Source organism: Dysidea avara, chromosome 8 (genome assembly GCF_963678975.1).
Source record: "Dysidea avara chromosome 8, odDysAvar1.4, whole genome shotgun sequence".
NCBI classification, from domain to species: Eukaryota; Metazoa; Porifera; class Demospongiae; order Dictyoceratida; family Dysideidae; genus Dysidea; species Dysidea avara.
Genome location: NC_089279.1, coordinates 7,728,395 through 7,747,022, shown reverse-complemented (window position 1 = coordinate 7,747,022; position 18,628 = coordinate 7,728,395). Strand labels below are relative to the sequence as shown.

Sequence of the window (18,628 nt, the reverse complement as noted above, 5' to 3'; positions counted from 1 at the left end):
CACCACAAAAATGTCAAGTTATGACTGTTGCGGTTGCACGTGAAGCTGTGTAGTGACGTCACAATGGTGAGCCAATTTAGTAGTGATGCTGCCGCTGCACTTGATAGAGAGGTTGAGTTGGAGGCAGAGAGAGGAAGCTTTGCGGAAGATATTTCATCTTATTACGAGCTGTCTAGATGTAGTGAATGGATTAAACTAGGGCGTTTTACAAAGGTGGGCGCTAATACCATATCTGAGCTTATATTGCGGTATGGCATGTGTTTAATTACACGCGCACGTCTGTTCCATCCCATCACGCATATATTTTTAACAGGTTGCACTCCAATTTCCGGACCATTTATTAACACATTCGGTGCAAATTGCCACCACTTTGAGCCAGCAAAACAACCAGTGTAAAATCTATGTATTGGGAGACACCTCATATGGAAGGTATTGTCTTGAAATCCTTGATTATGAATTCTGGTTGTTATCCACTACAGCTGTTGTGTGGACGAGGTTGCTGCAGAACACATTGGTGCAGATGGTATAATTCACTTTGGGCATGCCTGTCTAACTGCGTAAGTACAACAAGAGTTCATAATATATAGAAAGAAGTCAAGGAACTCTTCTATATATTATGAACTCTTGGTTTCAGTGATATCTTCTAAACATCTTGGAGCTAAAAGTTTAACCTCAATGTACATACACTGATGCTAAGAAAGGAAGACCCTACACATGTTACTGTTTATTTGTGTATTATAATTATCCTTTAGTCATGGTCATCAGACACAGTTCTCTTTATTACATTTAGCACTAAGAGGATTCCAGTTCTCTACATATTTGGCAGGGAAGTTATTGACCCTGAGAAATGCATATCAGCTTTTAAGGAGTTGTTCTCTGACCAGCTCAGTCATATCCTTGTGATGTATGATGTCAGATATTCTCATGTAATTGGTGAGGTCAATAATTATTGTATTTGTGTATTTTAGTAAATAAAATAGTTTCTTAGAACTATTGCTATTTGCTAAATTATAACTATTTTGTAGCTATATGTGATTGTGGACTTTGTTAAACTGTAAAATAACTTAACCACATGCTCCAACTTTTCTTCTTAGGAGATGTACCATATCAATACTAGTAAAATGGGTTTAACATACGTGGGTAGGGATATATCTGCTTAGTTTACGTCCTCACATACACAATGACATTTACAAATTCTTTTTCATATTCTGATCATTGTGTAACCATATTATTTATTAGTTGAGGGTACTGTGCTCATAGATGCAGTGCTTTCAGAAACCACTATACTATTCATATAGCAGACTGTAAGTAACTAAAGTTTGGCAAATCAGCATGTGAAGTAGGTTGGCGGACAAAAGTTTGGTGAATTTACCATGTAGCTAATATGGAACTATATACTGAATAGCTGATTGGTTGGCGAATTTCCTCGTTTCCTCAAATTCACCAAACTTTATTCACTCCAAACTTTGATAATTTACGTTAGTAGATATGGCAGACCTTTCAAGGGAACACATTTCATAGTCCTGTTTTTTTGGTTTGTATTTATTTCCTGTATTGTCATATTAAATGAAATTCAATATTGACTCTTGTTAGCTTTGGAAATTTTTTTGTTTTGCTCAATGAGATGTAGTATCATAGTATATATTATCTATGGTAGTATACACATTTTACAACGGTTTGTAATTTCATCACTTTCACCACTCTATTTACACCTGTCTGGTGTGCTGCAAATTACAATTACTGAAGATCTACGGATCAACGTACCGTTTACTTTCGACAACACCGTCCAAATGGTCTTGTTAATACTTCAACAATGCCATTTTAATCAAGTTCTGAATTTCAAGGGGCAAAATTTTCATGCCAATCCGCAATATTTTTCCTCCTCGAAAAATTGCTATCAGTATACAAAAGATATAAAAAGCTCATTACATACAGCCAGGGTCCAGTAGTTAATTGTGATGTAATATTACATCATTACAACAAGTGACATTCATATACACATAACACAGTGCTACGTGTGGGATATTTTATTTGAGGAAGTCCTGTGTGTATATTGATAGTGTGGGTAGTTATATGTGTAATTATATGGATTATATCTTATTCAGTGAGGCTAATTATTTGTAGTTAGTGTGATTACCAAAACATTTAATTAATTGTGTGTAAGCTGTAGTAATTATGCATATGTGAGTTATGTTAGTGGGTTAGCTAGTTGGTACAATTGACAAAATATTTTTAGAGTCTTTGTGTGAAGCTCTGAGGAATGACTACACAAACTTGACAGTGACTTCACTAAATATTCCCACACTTTGTTGTGGCTGCCATCAGACTGGTAGAAGCTGTACAGAGGACTGTGGTGATTGTGTGTCTTCTGACATGCAAGAAAATGATACCTCACATGGAAAAGATTCCATCACTCCTTCTTGTCAGTGTGGTCAAAGCATGGATAGTAAAGAACAGTGTAAATTAGGAAGATGTTATACACTGTCTGCTCCTATTGAGGAGTATAGTATATTTTATATTGGAAGTGAAGGCAGAGCACTGAGTAATATCATTATTAACTACCACACTTGTAAGGTAAGGAATCTCACTGCACATTTACACATGCATGAACACTATATAACTCACTCGTGTGTGTGTACAACACAGAGTCGCTCATGTACACACACACACACACACACACACACACACACACACACACACACACACACACACATGCCACGTACGCATGCATACACCATGCTGCACCCATACACATGCAGACATGCACACTACACACGATACTACAAACACATGACCTACTTTAATGACATCACAATTATTACATGTTTCCTCATTCAGTGCTGTTCCTATAACCCATCTACTAACATGTACAGGAAGGAGTCTACATTTATCAACAAGACATTAGGAAGGAGGTTAGTCATGAGATTAGATCTTTGTGCCATAACACTTGTGAGAATTCTACACTTGTAAGAATTCTGTATTAACTGGTTCAAATATGTAGCTACTGAATTCCTGTTTCTTGTATTTCAAACCTTTGCTTGCTATGTAACTTTTTCCTACAGATATTATTTAATGCAAAAAGCCAGGGCTGCTAGGACAGTTGGGATACTTGCTGGAACCTTAGCAACAGGTGACAAAGAAATGACATTGTTAAAATTATGACGTGCCCCTTGTTATTAGCTGGGTACAGAGAGATAATTGATCGGCTGAAATCGCTTCTTTCTTCAGTAGGGAAAAAAGTATTTAAATTGTGTATAGTGTTTGTCCTGCAATATGCTAATGTTTCCTTTTCAATTCTGTAGTATTATGTGATAGTGGTGGGTAAGCTGAATGTTGCCAAACTGGCAAACTTTATGGAAATGGACGTATATGTTCTTGTGGCTTGTCCTGAAAGCAGCCTTATTGATAATCAGGTAACTCAGTTTACATGCTGCAGTAGATATAGAGTGATTGCCTTATATGCAAATGGAAGTTGTTTCAGTGTGAGACAATGAAAGGATTTTAATTCTGAAGACTTGTGTGCTACAGTACTGAAACCTCTTATGCTTTTTGGTTGCTATTTCTGCAGGAGTTCTACAAGCCTGTTGTCACTCCATATGAAATGGAACTTGCTTGTTCTAAGTAAGTGCCCAAATGCTCTGATATGCTCATGTTCTTATTTAGAGAGGTGTCCTGTTTTCTGGGGTACAAATGGCAAATGACCTTATTGTCAAGGGACATCCTTTATTGTTGAGGTGTCCTTATTTCAGATGTCTAAATGTGTAAGGGACAGTCCAAGGGGTCCTTTTTGCACGTACAAAAAATGGACCATCAAAATGACAACTGAATTTACAGGTCCACGGAATGGGGTGCCTGCTACTTCACTGATTATCAAGAACTGTTGCCAGGTAACCTGTTAGCTTGTCTAACATGAGTTGTTGTCATGGCAACAGGTGGTGCATCACATGAGCTACTGAAGGACATAACCAAACAGGTCAGGACATGTGAAGAAAAGTTGCTGTGAAATGACATTGCGACTGTTTTAGGATAATGACATACCAGAATTTTCTTTCATAACAGGCCATATGCAATCTAGCAATGCAGCAACAAGTAAGGCTATGAAATATTAGTGAATAAGTTTGGTCATATACATTCAGACACCTTATGATCTCAAAGAAAAACTGTATATGTAGTAATTCCCAATGCGTGAATAGTATACCAATACCACATGTGTTCCAGAATCTTCAAACCTGCTTTTAGCCACCCCAAAAATTGTGGCTTTCCTAGATAAAAAGAAAGCCCTACACATGTATACATCATCCATGCATGCTTGTATTGTGTGAATGACCACACTTGAATCAGTTTCTTTACAACTAGTTGAAAGCACCGTGGAAGGACAGATTGTTAAAAGATCTGAACAGCTACAGCTGACATCATATAGTACTGCAGGTTAGAAAGTAGACAGAACTGTAGCTGCACTAAATACAGCCACACCCCTTTCTTTGCAGCTGAGTACTTGCAGTTCCGTAGCTGGCAGGGCCTGGAACAGCAGCTCGGTAAAACACCGGTCAGCAAGGCAGTCGAAGGAAGATCAGGAACAGCAAGTGGCTACACTCATGAACCTGATACTTAATACTACACAAATTGTGGTCAAGAAACCATAAAATATTTATAACATCCATCAAGTTAGAAAAATAAACAATCATTGATAGAATTTCCATAAATAAATAATACAATAAATTAATACAATGGGTTTACATAGTCCATGACTGGTTTGTTGTAATTTCGGTGACCGCCAGGAATGTTGTTATTGTAAACGAGGGTAACCTGTTTTTTGGAAATTTCGTCCCATGCCTGGCATCACCATTAAGCTGGCAGATTTGCTGGCGGACAATCTGCCAATAAGGTAGTCTTGTAGCATGGCCCGTGCCTTTGGTGAGTGAAAGGCACGCTCAAATCCTTCAGTGCCATCTTTACCTGAAGGAAAAATAAAATGATCCATGATCATACAGTGGAACCGACACCTTGGGAAAAAATGAAAGCACCCTAGTTTTTCTATATAGGTCTATAGTTTGGGCCTTTATAAAACGTTGCTTATATTGAAGGTGAAAACAATAATACAGCCCTCATTCTCGGCCACTCCCAAAGAACAGTATACAGTACCATAGGGAAGAGACTTCTCAAGATGGAATATGTGATAGTCGAGAGTGTTGAAAGCAAGGGGGATACTGGTGTCCTCATATTTGAATGTTCACATAAACAGATTCTACCACATGTACAAATTCAGTAGTGAGAAACATCAGTGAAAGGTGTCGATTTAGTGGTAGCATGTGATGGCTTCTCTTCATAACAGAATTGTCCATAGTTTTCATAGTGGCTACTTTGATTGCAGAGCTGTTTTTTAAACAGTTCTTGATTCATAATGCTGAATAACAGGTTGAACATAGCTGACAACGAAGTGTAATGGATACTTCACTTTTCAGATAACAATTGATAGCTGGGCATGCGGCATCATATCACCAGCCATGATTTTATTGTACAAAAAAGTTAAACAAGAACACAAAAAATTGGAAATTTCAACTAGAGTAGGGACTATAGCACATCGATAAAAAGTACTCAGACAAGTACACGCTATTAAATCACAGTAAAGCAATAAGAAGTGTTATATCCCTACTGTGCATTTCCATTATGGTACCTTGAGCACAGAAGGGATATAACACTTCTTATCATTTTACTGTGATTTAATATTGTGTACTACTCCAGCTTGTTTCAGTACTTTTTATCGATGTGCTATGCTGGTTGAAAATCCTGTGTACTTGTTTAATGTACAACACAAGACAATATATGTGACTTGGTCTAAGAAACAGTCTTTCAAAATTTGAAAAATTTAACTGGCATGGATTTGTAGAAGGCAACGATTTATACCTTGGGCATGACAGACTGAAGCAGAGTATCAGAATGTTACAACTTCACACTATTTTCATGGAGCTTTTCAATACATTTCAAGCTGGCTGTTTTTTCGCTGAAGTAGTTTTTCATGATTAACAGACATGTGCACATGTGCAGTGTCCCAAATATTTTCCATAAAAACTATTTTCTTATTTATCTATTGAATAAATTTAACTTGTATCTCTGCAAAAATAAGCGGCTATAACAATTATATTAAGGATAATTCCTAGTTGATTTTTATAGATAGCAGAGTATATAAAATGGATAGTACACAGTATGCAATGAAGTTTTTTACATATATCACCTCAGCATCATTAAAGAACTGTTATCTAGCATTAATACATAGACAAATAATTTATTCACATGTGACACACAGACACTCTCACTCACCAGCAGTATTTAGCAATACTTTGTTACCACCAGGATGCTATGGTAAAAACAACAGTAGTAACAATGTAACACAAATACACCAAATTCATAGCACTGTATTCATACAAGACAGCTTCTAGAAGTCAGATATGTAGTACACCATCACAAGTGATAGGAACTGGCAGCAGAAAATTACTAAGAGAAAAGTGAGTTATGGTTGAGATTTCCTACATGCTAGTTTGTTTGCTGTATAGTCATTCATGTCCAGTTTTGCCACACATTGTCCAAACAATTCTAAAGCTGTCCTTAACGTCCCATTCACAATCGCAACAGCTCCATATTGAGGGCAAAGATTTGGTCCAATGGGTTTAGCCCGGAGTAGCCCCACCCCATTTCCAAGAAAATGGGCTAAATCCCAGAGATGGCTTTAGTTATAACATCATTTACATTGCTACAAAAACATTGTCATTTGATGCTGTACAGAGCGTCGTGTTTAGCCATAGGCAAACTTCTGCTAACTCTTCAGTTGCTAATTGCTTGCAATTTTTCGTCACATCAATGGCTTTTGATATCAATTGGTTACCGAAAACAGCTTTAAAACAACACCTTTAGTACACTTTGAACCATGTTATGTAGCCATCAACAAGGGGGTGTCACTCAGGCTCTTGCTGTAGGTCGATCTACGACCGCAGTCAAACTCTAAGTCAATGGTCAAGACCACAAAATAGCTCTTACAGTGGATCAAGACGATATGGAAGGTTTGAAACCCACAATCGAAAACTATAAATAGCTATTATCAAGTTTATGGAATTATACGTAACTCACAAGAAGTAAGGATCTTCAAGATGGTTTAAAGCTCCAACAGGAATTTCGCCATAATTATAATTTTTCTCTCCCAGCTGATGGTAGCACGCACTAAGAAAATATTATACTAGATTACAAGCATAGGTGTGTATAGGAAAATAGAGAAATAAGTGGAGGTCAAAAGTTCAACAAGAAACGCTCAAGTCACAGGTCAAAGACGATAAACGCTGCAAGTCAAGGGTCAAGGTGAAATTTTCCCCGGTTAAGACTTTGACCGCGGTCGCAGATCTACCTACAGCATGAGCCAACATGACACCCCCTTGATCAACCATCGAAAGATATAAAATTCACCCATCTGCATTATTGCTACTTTAAATATTGGTGAAAGACATCAATATATTGGCCTTACACTGTAAATACGCTTTGTGAAAATTGATTTATCAAACTCGATTTAGCCATTCCAAGGGGGTGTCACTCAGGCTCTTGCTGTAGGTAGATCTGCGACCGGTCAAACTCTAAGTCAACGGTCAAGGCCACTAAATAGCTCTTACAGTGGGTCAAGACGATATGGAAGGTCCAAAACCCACAATCGAAAACTATATGTAGCTATTATCAAGTTTACGGGATTATACGTAACTCACAAGAAATAAGGATCTCTATGAAGACGTTTTAAAGCTTCAACAGGCATTTCGTCGTAATTATAATGATTTTTCTCTCCCAGCTGCTGGTAGCACACATTAAGAAAATGTTACAAGTGCAGGTGCGTATAGGAAAATAGAGAAATAAGTGTAGGTCAAAAGTTCGACAAGAAACGCTCAAGTCACAGGTCAAAGACGATAAACGCTGCAAGTCAAGGGTCAAGGTGAAATTTTCTCCGGTCAAGACTTTGACCACGGTCGCAGATCTACCTACAGTATGCGCCGACATGACACCCCCTTGCATTCCCATCTGCATAAATTATGTCAAATTTAGTATATAGTATCCTGAAACTCCGCGGAAAATCGGTTTTTCGCCGATCTATTCTACATTTTCCCCCATCATACAAGCTTAATATTCAGTGTAGATTATTCTATGACCTCGTCTATGACAGTGAACAGTTGGTGTACAGCCGTATTATGAGTAGCTATTTCTTCCCAAGAATATTCATACCTTTGTCATAAACGAAGTGATATCGAACACTTTATTGTGTAGAACCATCCAACAAGACGACTCCGTATTATGAGTAGCTATTTCTTCCCAAGAATATTCTTTGAGGTCCTTCCTGGCCATTGCAATTGCTCGTGTGAGATCATTTTATCATGTTTCCAACACCCATCGATGGCCCGTACAAATTTGTGTCGGCTATCGGTATAAAAGTTTCTTTTGTTTACTTGGTATGGTGGTTTTGTGATAGGTTTTTTGTATCATTGTCAATCTCTAGTAGATTTTAATATTTTTGCTATTCTGATTACGGTAACTTGTAGTTAAAGAATAGTCTTTTGTATTCGTAATAATGAGAACGCTGTTACGGACTTTGTTTCTTCTTGGCACGCTGCTTTTATTGGCGACTCCGATAATTCGAGCAAACGGTGGTAAGAACCTCGTGTCTATAATAATGTGTATGCTGTTTTAAATATCAAGATTGTTTAGTGTTGGTACCTGTGTGTTTGTAACATCCACAATCGAAATGTATTACGGGCCTGTGATGAGTAGATTGGCATTTGGGCTGACAGTCAGGGGTGGCCGTTGTGTGTGCATGTGTGCGTCGATTTGGTAACAGTTCTTGTTACCGTAGACCGCGCATGTGCTCACAACACAGTGCTCCCCTGAGAATGATTTCAACTAGCTACTACTGAGGCCTTACGTAAAGTGTACAAGGAAAGAATGAAAGCATATCTTGTTCACTTTAGGTGATGATACTGGTACAGCAGCAGGTGATAAAGAAGATGTTGAAATTGCTGAGGACATGACGGAAGATGAAGAGGAGGAGGATGATGTGATGGTAATTAAGTTATGGTTTGTAGACCATCGTGATTGTTCAGTAGCTCCTACTTTTTTTTTTGTATGTATATATTTCCTGCACCCCTTGCCACCATCCCAGTAAAAAGTGCTAGCTGAATAAACCGTGATCAAAACACCAATTGCAGAGAAAGCATAAGACTTCCCTGGCTCCTCAGGCACATTATGGCAGATTACAACAAACTAAAGCTAATGGTTGCCCTTGTTAATCGACAATACAAGGAGGAGACTTGAGTACCCTGATGGTGGGGGGGGATTACCATTAAATACTCTCTCACCTCACCCTAAAGGTATTGTCAGTAAGGATACCTACTATATACTACTACAGCTTATTTTCACAGACATTTAGATCATATGCACTAGTCTATGCTTTTCTGTGTTTACTGGCTGGCTGTAGATTGTTTACAAACATTTCAATTGGCTTACGTCTGCTAGTAGTATGATACATCAATGGTATTATGTCTATGGGGTCTGTGGATTTCCCATTACTGGTTTATATTGTAGTGATCAATGTTGGTACATGTATATATGGTAACAATATGAATTATTGATCATGAGCATGTGGTCTAGAATTTTTTGAATATGTGATAATATGTGGCATTATTTTGTAAGCTAACTGATTGTAATATGCATAATTCGTAATCTGCTTTGGTTATTGGACCCGCGATGTCTATTTGGCTTTATAATGGTGTCGCCCACCTCTTCTTAATTTCTGTAGGGGATATCTCCACTGTGTAGTAACTACTAGAGACATGTTAACTAGCTCTAGCTGTCAATCACAACAGTTTTAAAAGACTACATATGTGTGTTATTGATCAAAAACTTTCAAGAGCTTCCCCAGCAGTGTGGTAAAACTCAATTATTGTCTGCGGCGCGCGTTTCTGCTTTACTGGCCGCGCGACTCACTACTGTGAGTCTTGATTATCAAAATCAATTTGTTAATTACATACATTCCTTTTACCACATCAAAAGAATTTTGAGTAAAGTAGAACAGTTCTGCACTGCTCTGCTCTATTGCTCTTTAGGGAAGCCCCTGCTTAGAAAAAATTAAGTAGGGATCTAAGCGATAAAAACTAGTGCTAGTGAGACAAGATTATAATGAATGATGGTATTACAACATAGCTCTGTTGGAAAATCCCTACATTGGTGTATTGTTCAATGTCAAAGTGGGGATTTCCCACAGAGCTATGTTGTAGTACTATCATTCATATAATCTTGTCTCACTAGTTTTGTCACTTGGATCCCTTTTGAATTAATTAGTTTGAAACTGCTATATACACAGCGATTCTGTTATAGCTACAGCTATGATTTGCTCATGTGATTGTTTTATTAAAATATCGAACATGGCTGTTGTACAGAGGTTCCAGCACTTCTTGTAATTTGAGTGAGTGGCTGCAGACACATGGATACTTTTAAAGGCGACACTATAACTTTGGTGGGTACCCCTGTATACACAGTAATTTCCTTTGGCAGGGTTGTAGCACAGGTTGTTTGGCTTTGAAAACATCCAACTGCATACATGCATGTGCGTCTTTCATACAAAAAAGTGCAAGAAGTGCTAAAACGGCTGTATTAGGGTGACTGCTTTATTAGAGTATCTTGAGTGGGCCTCAGCTAACTGGACTATACGCAATATTTAAGGGGCGTGGTCATAGTATGCATTTCATCATGTTGCCAATAATTTGCATTTCAGGGGGCGTGTCCCTCAATTGTTATTGATCCAACTAGACCATAAATGTGTATAAAGTGCTATTGTACAGTTATAGTGCCTACTAACTGTCTACCAGTAATACCTATTAAAAGAGTGTGAACGTCGCTTAAATAATTTTGTGGTGTCTAATACAGAAGATGTCAATACAGAAAATTAACACCTGTTTCGTTTCATAAGAGCAAGACAACCAGCGTGATTGAAGATTGAAGCGTGATTGAAGGAAACAAAGAGCAGAGGGCAGACACTCATTGGAACTCCAAAAGGCACATGCCACCACGTGTTAAGTGTTGTGGCCTCTAGTCTTGCAGCTGTGGTCAGGCAGGAAGACAGGCAGACCAAAGATTGGGTTTTGATAATTTTTGAATGAGGAGTACATCAAGCCATACTAGTACTGAAACTATACAAGTGTGACAATTCAATAGCAACCATGCGTGTCTGTTTGATCAGTTCAGTCCATCATTATCCACTATAGTGACTGTAGCTCCACCAGTTGATGCAGTTTTACGTAATTACTGAGCGATTGTGTTTGTTACAACAATTCTCACTTCCATATAGCCTGCTACAATGACTTGGAATAATTTCATTGTGGAATTACATGTATACACACGTTATTTAAGCCAAGTAAATGACTTTAATGCTCTAAGGTAATGTAACCGGGACTATTCCATCCAGGTACTTTTTGCTACTTAAGACATTTCTGGGGTGGTTTTTAGAGGCAGCATTTTAGTGAGCATTGTTCATTATTGGGATAATCCCTACTATTCAGTACTATGGTACTAGGTTATCAATGGCTCACTTGTAAGATAAATATTTTTGTATTCTGTCCCGAAAGTGTACACTAAATACTTGAGAAGAAAAATCATGTGACGTGACGTATAAGTGCACGTGGTATGGCTGACGTGTTGAGTATGCTGGTTGTGTTATGAGTTTGTATGGTTGTAAATAATTCAAAATTATGTGTTGGTTTCTCTAACTCATCCACCCACTAGAAACCACGTACACTACATATCTCGCTCAACACAAGCAGAGGATTATAACATGACATTTTAGAGTGCACTAATCAAGTTTGTTTGGTTGTTCATTGCCCACCCCCTGAGGCTATCATTGAGATAAAAAGAGTCGAAAGGTTTTCTTCTAGTCTCGTCCCCAGCTGCCCACGTGCTTGATCACGCGAAGGTCATCTGGTGACTTTGGTCCACTTAGTTGGCCTTAGTGGAATCTTGTTTGTGATCATTCATGCTTGCATTCAAATGAATAGACTGTTCATCCGCTCCGGTGTATTACTTTATAAAAATCGCTGGAGTGACTATATAGAATAATTAAATGCCGATTAAAATTTGATGTGCAAAAACTTTCTTAGCATTCGACGTAGAACAATAATCAATGGTGAAGAAGACCTTTAGACAGCTACTAAGCTAGTTTTTCAGGTGTATACTGTATTAATGTGCACTTCCTGGGCCAAGAAGTTGGACTAATGTCACCAGACGACCTTCGCGTGATCAAACACGTGGGCGACTGGGGACGAGACTAGTTTTCTTCCTCTTTCAGAGATAAAAATAGTGTGGACCCAAAGTTGTTGGGATTGTTTTTATAATGGAAGTTTTTTTTTGTGTGTCTCTAGTTTGGAGGGTTTGTTGAACTGTTTTTGTTATTGGTGGTTGGTGTGGGAAATAATTTTACTATTTGTTGTTCTTGTTAGGTTGAGGATGAAGAGGAAGAGAAAAGTGGGGAGACAGTTCAAGCACCTCCTGATGGCAGTGTCACTCCTACTGATGAGGTAGGTGTTAGTGGAGGAAGGAATGTTAGGTGACAACATTTCAAAAATGTTGCCATCTGATGCCGATCTTGCCATCTTACAACTATGGAATTGCATGGTGTCCATTTTTTAGGTACCATATATATAGGCATGAAGTTTTTTTTAAACCACAAAAATTGAAGTCAGAACAAAAAAATAATAAATAAGAGGGAGAAGCCAAACAACACTGTATTCACTGGTACCAACAATCTGTGATAGTCTTTTTATTAACATGACATACTGTATGGTATAGTATTAAGGGGAAATTTTTAATGATTTTTGTGAATAGCCAGTGGACTGATGCTTGTAAAGTCACTTGAATTGACAACTAGAAGACCACCCTTTTTTTTTTGGCTGTCATGTAGTTTTAAATTTAATGTATACATTATTCTGCTGTAAGTTTATGCTTGTACTGTACATAAAGTGAAAGTCTGCTGATATTTGAGAAGTTTATGGGTGTATCTTCTCCAGTGAACTGAAATACTCTAATAGAGCAGTCAGGAATTTTTAATGGTAGTTGTTGATATTCTAATAGGATGGCCATGAAGGCAAAGACTTCAAACTGTTTCACTCATATATATATTGGTATGATTGTTGCTTAATTAGGAGCTTACTATTGCTATGTGAGGACCTGTGTTGCTATATTTAGACTCAATTATTACTACTTTAGGATGAAGAGGATGAGGAGGAGGAAGATGAAGGATTAAAACCATCCTCCAATGCGACCACCACAGCCATCTTCACCTCACATGAAGACCTCAGTGAGCAGCAACTGTATAATGTTGTGTCACACAGTTTGTGGGGGAGGGAGAATTCTGGTAGGCTAAGGTTTCCCTCAAGGAGAAAGGCAATGATAATACCAATTCATGGTCCCATTTGTGTTAGTGTACACACATTTAGAATCCTGAATTCAATTGGTGATTGTTTACAAATATGTTGAGAGATTTGGTGTCCTGTTTCACTCTGTGGCTGTATGGACGATACTACCTGAAGTTTAAACTCATTAGTGTTGTGTAATAAATTGCGTCATGTTTATCACATGTATTAATAAACGTGTTACTAGTATTGTTCAGTGATGCACAAGTTTACAATTTGTTACTATTACGTTAGGGTTCCCGGCTGGTGAGATTATTGATTCTCTGATTGGATTTCAAAACAAAGGTGAAGGAGAGTTCATCATCACACAAATTGAAGGCTCTTTGAGGTACAGTACATGTCTGTGTTGAGTGGGATAAAGCGAGTCTTGTGTGGGAGTCAGAAACCAATGTTTAGTGTCTATTGTGTTGTGTTGTGTGCAATGCAATGTTGGCATGTGATTTGTGCTTGGTATATTACTGTACATGGAGCTGTGTACAACTTGAGATGAATGTACTTACAATTACAGTTGTGTGTTACGATATTTAGTGTTTGGTGTTGTTCTTTCTATGTAGATATCCTCAAGACTACACTTATCATGTGCAGAATGTGAGTGCATGGTTGTATTTATGTTAAGGGACACAACACACTGTGTACCTGGATACATTTTAGAGAGAAATGCATGTGTGGGTACCAACATGCATGTGTGCGTGCACACTCACACATACACATACACACACACACGCACACACACACAAAGCAAAGGCTTTGGATACCATGCTACTACCCAGTGAACCACCTGTGGTGCTAAGAATCAGTGCACTCCTGGGGTAGGGCTAGTAGAAGCTGTACTATGTCACATGCACGCACCCACTCACAGGTGGTCAATGATTTAAAAATGTGCTTTACCTGATACTGACTCATCGTATATGATGAAAATGAACACGATGATGAGGCCACCTCTGTTATCACAAACACTTTCCTTTTTAAGAATGTGAATATTTTAAGGGTTACCTAGGGATAATAACAGGTTTAGTATTATGCAATCCCCCCTCAAAGCATAATAGTGCATTCTATTGATTGTCAACAACCTGCCATGGCGACTAATTCTTTAAATCCCCCCAGCCCTCTTGTAAAGTGACATAGATGATGCTGTTTTTAGAAGGTTGGCTGGAAATATCCCCTAAAAGTGTATGCACCAAATAATTGGTGCAGTATATACATGGAGCCTGAAATAAGAAATACTGCAGTAGAACATGTTCATCAGTATACTTGACCCATGTTACTATCAACAATATCTTAGGGGCGAACACATGTCTTGCTAGCCTTTCTTCATTCATTACTCATGCTATGCACGCATTGTTACTTATGCTTAGAGTATGGAAATGATATTTGTAGTAGATGGTTTAATTCATTCTTGTTATGTTTTAGTTTACCGCACAATACTACAACCAGTATATTGATGGTGATGCACAAGCGTCTTTTGTCTACCCCTTTATGCCGAGTGAGATGTTCAACTCAAGAGCGTTTGGGTTCACCCTTAATATCTACTACAAGGATGTGGTATGCATCTACCAGTCTTACCATAAATAATCCCTTTGTTTCTTATTATAGGAAGGAAACGAGTACATGGATGCTGTATTCAATGATACAGTGAATATTGTTGAAATTGATGAGGGGTTTGACCACTACACGTTAGTCTTGTGTGTGTACACACTGGATATTATCTGCATATGGCTAACACTATAAGATAAAATGAAGTCCATAGTCCTCACTCTACACATTTACTCTAATAGAAGGCACACCTGTAACAAATACTCTAATAGAACACTCAGTTTTGTCATTAGGACAATCAAGTAACTGTCCTGCAGATAATAGTGTACAAGCCAAAAGATACATTGTATAATAACATTATTAGTTGGGCCATCTTTGGGAATATAACAAGTAGTCTTATTAACAAGGTGATAAGTACACCTGTCTAGGACCTGCTTGACAGGGGATGGTGTTTTTGAAAGGTGTTTGTGTACATGGCAAAAAAAAAAAATGTATAATAAAATTGTCAATTTTTGGGGAGTTTGTGCTTGAACTGTGTTGGTTTATAAATGTTGACAAGAAGTGTCTGATGGAAGATGCCATTGTTACATTGTTATGTTCTCCCTATAGTTTCTTCATGTATGTCTTCATGATCACTGGTCTATCCCTCTTAATGTTCATCATCAACTATGTGTATACTACTGTAGTGAGAAGGGTGAGTAGTCAAGTGGTGTGATACCACATGTGTGTGTGATGTAATACCTTGTGTGTGTGATGTAATATTGCTACTCTATGCTGTAACACTTGATGGTTTGCTTGAACAAACTATCAAAGTCATGCACCTTATTGTAAATGTTTGTCATTTAATGGGAATGATTTAAACCATTACAAAATGATAGTGTGGATAAATTTATTTTGGATGTAGTTAGTACTCTTGTAAGTGATACAGTGTTGATGAACACACAGGTATCTGCAAAATCAGTGACTTAATTGCTATTGCTTTTGTGTGCTTTATCAGCAGAGAGAAACTGTGTTACGAAATTAATTGTGACCATCTCAGCGAAAACCAGTCTAGTTTGCACAACCTCCCAATTTTTAAAAAAATTCTCTGCATTGTCCAAAGAATGGTTTTTCAAAGTTTCAGTCGATTATGGTGAGTAGTTTTGGAATTACAGGGCTAGAAAGTAGGAAGAACAAGGAAATCGATTTGTACAGTGACTATACTAAAAATAAACTACAGGTGCTTACATTTGCAGCCATAACTTCCGTTTGGATTAGTCTACAAAGTTGGAATTTGGCTTAAATGTGCAACATGCACCAAGGTAAAGTTTTTTTAGCCTTGCAGTCACTTGTGCATAGGCGTATGAAGGCAGTTTTGTTGAAGAAACGGCAACGATTTTGTTTACGTCTGCCACATTGTAAACAAATGCACGTGACACGCAAACCATTGGGGCTACAGAAATGAAACAAAGATTTTTGAACTCCCCATGAGTAGGCAAATAAGATGGCGTATAGGTTTAATCGATGTAAGACTTCCTTTCCTGAGTAATGGATTGATTAAATCTTGCGTAAATTTTCTTTGTAACATCCATAATTTCACCGTTTTTTAAAAAATTTCGTTTTTTAAAAAATGCATGCTTGTTCGAACTAGATGGGTTTTCACTGAGATGGTCACAATTAGTTATGATGCAACAACCTCCATTCATTAATATTTGACTTTTTTGGTAATATTCAATAAATTTCACACTAAGGTTTGAATATAGCAACTAGTATTACATCATCTTTGTGTATTATAGTACAAGGTTTGGAGGTCACTATTGCATCATCTGTCTATCGTTGTACTAGACAAACCAGTTTAACATGGTTACCATTAGTTGTTATGTAGCAAACAATTAGGTGGCATGGTAAGGGTTTCTATGTTGCTAAGCAATAACTGTAATTTGTACTGTATGTTTTCTTTTGTTTTACAAAATTTTAGCCGATGAAGCCAGCGAAGAGAGCGCCCATAGAAACAGGAACACAAAACAAGACTGGTGTTGATTACGATTGGCTACCCCCAGGAACTGTGTCAACCCCAAGTAAGTACATGACACACAGAGAGATTGTAATGGACTTGTTACACTTAAAAATTCCTTATTTTGTAGAGAAAAGTCCTTCTCACAAGAGCCCCAGAAACCGAAAGAACAAGGATAAAACAGAATCGTCAAGTTGAAAAACTTCCTTATTAGGTGTTGTTATAACAATAGAATTATTGTACATCTTTCTCTATATTATATAAAGAATAATAGTTTCTCACTGAAATTAAAATTTTGTTCCTCTACTAAATAGCAAGACAGTGATAAAACTTGTTTTACAGGAGAATTAAAAATTTGTGTTGTGACATATATACAGTCCAATTTGCAGTATCCAGTTAAGTTTTGTTGCTCTCTCTTGAAGTCATGATCAATCTAAGGCTGATAATCTTGCTTGTCAAAAATCGGTTACAGTCGGACGCCGCAGCCAAGGGCAACATGTACTCAGAAGATTCGAGTTCATTAGTTTTGAATTCAAATGTATTCACTTTAATATTGATGAGGGATTTGTTTAGGGGACCAGAAACGATTGCAAATTTTGTCAGCAAATTATTGGGCAATCTTTGCTTGCACACTAGCTGGTAGCAGAGGGTCCTAGAAGCATTTTCCTTATCTTCCTTTGTAAACAACTTCAATATCCATGTGATGGAGTGAGTATTAAACCGTCCACTTTCATAAAACAATTTTGGAGGGCTATCTTCTGTGTATGAAGCTCGTAAGTGAACATCTATGAAGAGAAAATGTATGTGAAACTACTTAAAATCTGACAATTAACTTTACCCATGTAGGTGACAACTTCTGCATTCAAGAGGTCAAGTAGTTTGGCTTGTTCAAGGTCATCTGGTACTTGGGCTGCTTTTCTTGTTTCTAAACATTGTATTATGTTATCAGGGGATTTGTTGAGAAACTCGCAGGTTGTTTCATGTTGTTGCAGCTTGCTCCAACATCCTTGCCAGTCACAACCAATTGGTTCACATCTACACTTGCATGTTCTATTAACACGTTGTGATGAATTGTGTCACAATTACTTGTCATGGCAACTACAATTATATCAGCATACCTTTTAACACAATCTTTCTTTTGATGTTCTATCAAATCACTTCTTGCCATTTCCTGGTTACAGGCCGAGCAAAGCGTTAGTAGTTCCGCCACTGCTTTCTCTACCGCCAAATTGCGCGTACACGAGTGGCGGTTAAGGTCGACCCTACAACTAGGGCAGGATGCTGTGCTGTCCTTCAGCATCGCGTCCGCCAATACGTGTTCGTGACATGAAGAACACATCAGGTGCCCATTGGGACACTAAGAAATACGCGAGGATGACACACACGTTATCAGAATTTTAACACCTGCATAACGGACGAAGCTGGGAGGTCCAAGCACACGACGCAGCATAATATATCAGTTAGGCGAGTCTCCAGGGAGTGTTTTTGCCTCTTAGTAGCTGGTAATATAACGTCTTTGTCCTCACAACTCTTCTCCGTCACCTCCATCGCGTTTCACAATCCACTCGTGTGGAGCATGCGCATAAGCACCACGTGATAAGCACCCTGATACTCGTGAGCA

General features: G+C 38.0%; 4 protein-coding genes across 4 annotated transcripts; 2 read left to right on the top strand and 2 right to left on the bottom strand.

The window, feature by feature from the left end:
• Positions 1 to 14: 14 nt before the first annotated feature.
• LOC136264369 (2-(3-amino-3-carboxypropyl)histidine synthase subunit 2-like) lies at positions 15 to 4,681 on the top strand. Its single transcript, XM_066059100.1, has 15 exons — positions 15 to 213; positions 314 to 429; positions 480 to 557; positions 791 to 933; positions 2,237 to 2,574; positions 2,839 to 2,912; positions 3,063 to 3,130; positions 3,181 to 3,239; positions 3,303 to 3,413; positions 3,569 to 3,621; positions 3,835 to 3,887; positions 3,933 to 3,973; positions 4,026 to 4,089; positions 4,357 to 4,428; positions 4,488 to 4,681. The coding sequence occupies exons 1-15, from the start codon at positions 64 to 66 to the stop codon at positions 4,610 to 4,612; spliced, it is 1,545 nt and encodes a 514-aa protein (XP_065915172.1). The 5' UTR covers positions 15 to 63; the 3' UTR covers positions 4,613 to 4,681.
• On the bottom strand, positions 4,624 to 8,435 carry LOC136264376 (cytochrome b5-like). Its single transcript, XM_066059108.1, has 3 exons — positions 8,251 to 8,435; positions 6,319 to 6,355; positions 4,624 to 4,956 (listed from the first exon to the last, which is right to left on the bottom strand). The coding sequence occupies exons 1-3, from the start codon at positions 8,368 to 8,370 to the stop codon at positions 4,787 to 4,789; spliced, it is 327 nt and encodes a 108-aa protein (XP_065915180.1). The 5' UTR covers positions 8,371 to 8,435; the 3' UTR covers positions 4,624 to 4,786.
• A 20-nt stretch (positions 8,436 to 8,455) lies between these two features.
• On the top strand, positions 8,456 to 17,300 carry LOC136264375 (translocon-associated protein subunit alpha-like). Its single transcript, XM_066059107.1, has 11 exons — positions 8,456 to 8,672; positions 8,991 to 9,082; positions 12,510 to 12,587; positions 13,276 to 13,366; positions 13,716 to 13,809; positions 14,036 to 14,069; positions 14,892 to 15,023; positions 15,075 to 15,154; positions 15,624 to 15,708; positions 16,972 to 17,071; positions 17,138 to 17,300. The coding sequence occupies exons 1-11, from the start codon at positions 8,594 to 8,596 to the stop codon at positions 17,203 to 17,205; spliced, it is 933 nt and encodes a 310-aa protein (XP_065915179.1). The 5' UTR covers positions 8,456 to 8,593; the 3' UTR covers positions 17,206 to 17,300.
• Positions 17,197 to 18,610, bottom strand: LOC136264374 (zinc finger TRAF-type-containing protein 1-B-like). Its single transcript, XM_066059105.1, has 4 exons — positions 18,412 to 18,610; positions 18,126 to 18,364; positions 17,846 to 18,057; positions 17,197 to 17,792 (listed from the first exon to the last, which is right to left on the bottom strand). The coding sequence occupies exons 1-4, from the start codon at positions 18,553 to 18,555 to the stop codon at positions 17,404 to 17,406; spliced, it is 984 nt and encodes a 327-aa protein (XP_065915177.1). The 5' UTR covers positions 18,556 to 18,610; the 3' UTR covers positions 17,197 to 17,403.
• Between the last annotated feature and the right edge of the window lie 18 nt (positions 18,611 to 18,628).

Coding starts and splice junctions, on each gene's coding strand:
- LOC136264369 (XM_066059100.1), top strand. CDS start 64: ATGGTGAGCCAATTTAGTAGTGATGCTGCCGCTGCACTTGATAGAGAG. Junction 558..790: donor GGGCATGCCTGTCTAACTGC/GTAAGTACAACA, acceptor TATTACATTTAG/CACTAAGAGGATTCCAGTTC. Junction 4,090..4,356: donor ATCTAGCAATGCAGCAACAA/GTAAGGCTATGA, acceptor CTTTACAACTAG/TTGAAAGCACCGTGGAAGGA.
- LOC136264376 (XM_066059108.1), bottom strand. CDS start 8,370: ATGGCCAGGAAGGACCTCAAAGAATATTCTTGGGAAGAAATAGCTACT. Junction 6,356..8,250: donor TCACTTCGTTTATGACAAAG/GTATGAATATTC, acceptor TTTTTACCATAG/CATCCTGGTGGTAACAAAGT. Junction 4,957..6,318: donor AGTATTGCTAAATACTGCTG/GTGAGTGAGAGT, acceptor TTTTTCCTTCAG/GTAAAGATGGCACTGAAGGA.
- LOC136264375 (XM_066059107.1), top strand. CDS start 8,594: ATGAGAACGCTGTTACGGACTTTGTTTCTTCTTGGCACGCTGCTTTTA. Junction 12,588..13,275: donor GTGTCACTCCTACTGATGAG/GTAGGTGTTAGT, acceptor TTACTACTTTAG/GATGAAGAGGATGAGGAGGA. Junction 15,155..15,623: donor GAGGGGTTTGACCACTACAC/GTTAGTCTTGTG, acceptor TTCTCCCTATAG/TTTCTTCATGTATGTCTTCA.
- LOC136264374 (XM_066059105.1), bottom strand. CDS start 18,555: ATGGAGGTGACGGAGAAGAGTTGTGAGGACAAAGACGTTATATTACCA. Junction 18,058..18,125: donor AAGAAAGATTGTGTTAAAAG/GTATGCTGATAT, acceptor ACGTGTTAATAG/AACATGCAAGTGTAGATGTG. Junction 17,793..17,845: donor AGAAGTTGTCACCTACATGG/GTAAAGTTAATT, acceptor TTCTCTTCATAG/ATGTTCACTTACGAGCTTCA.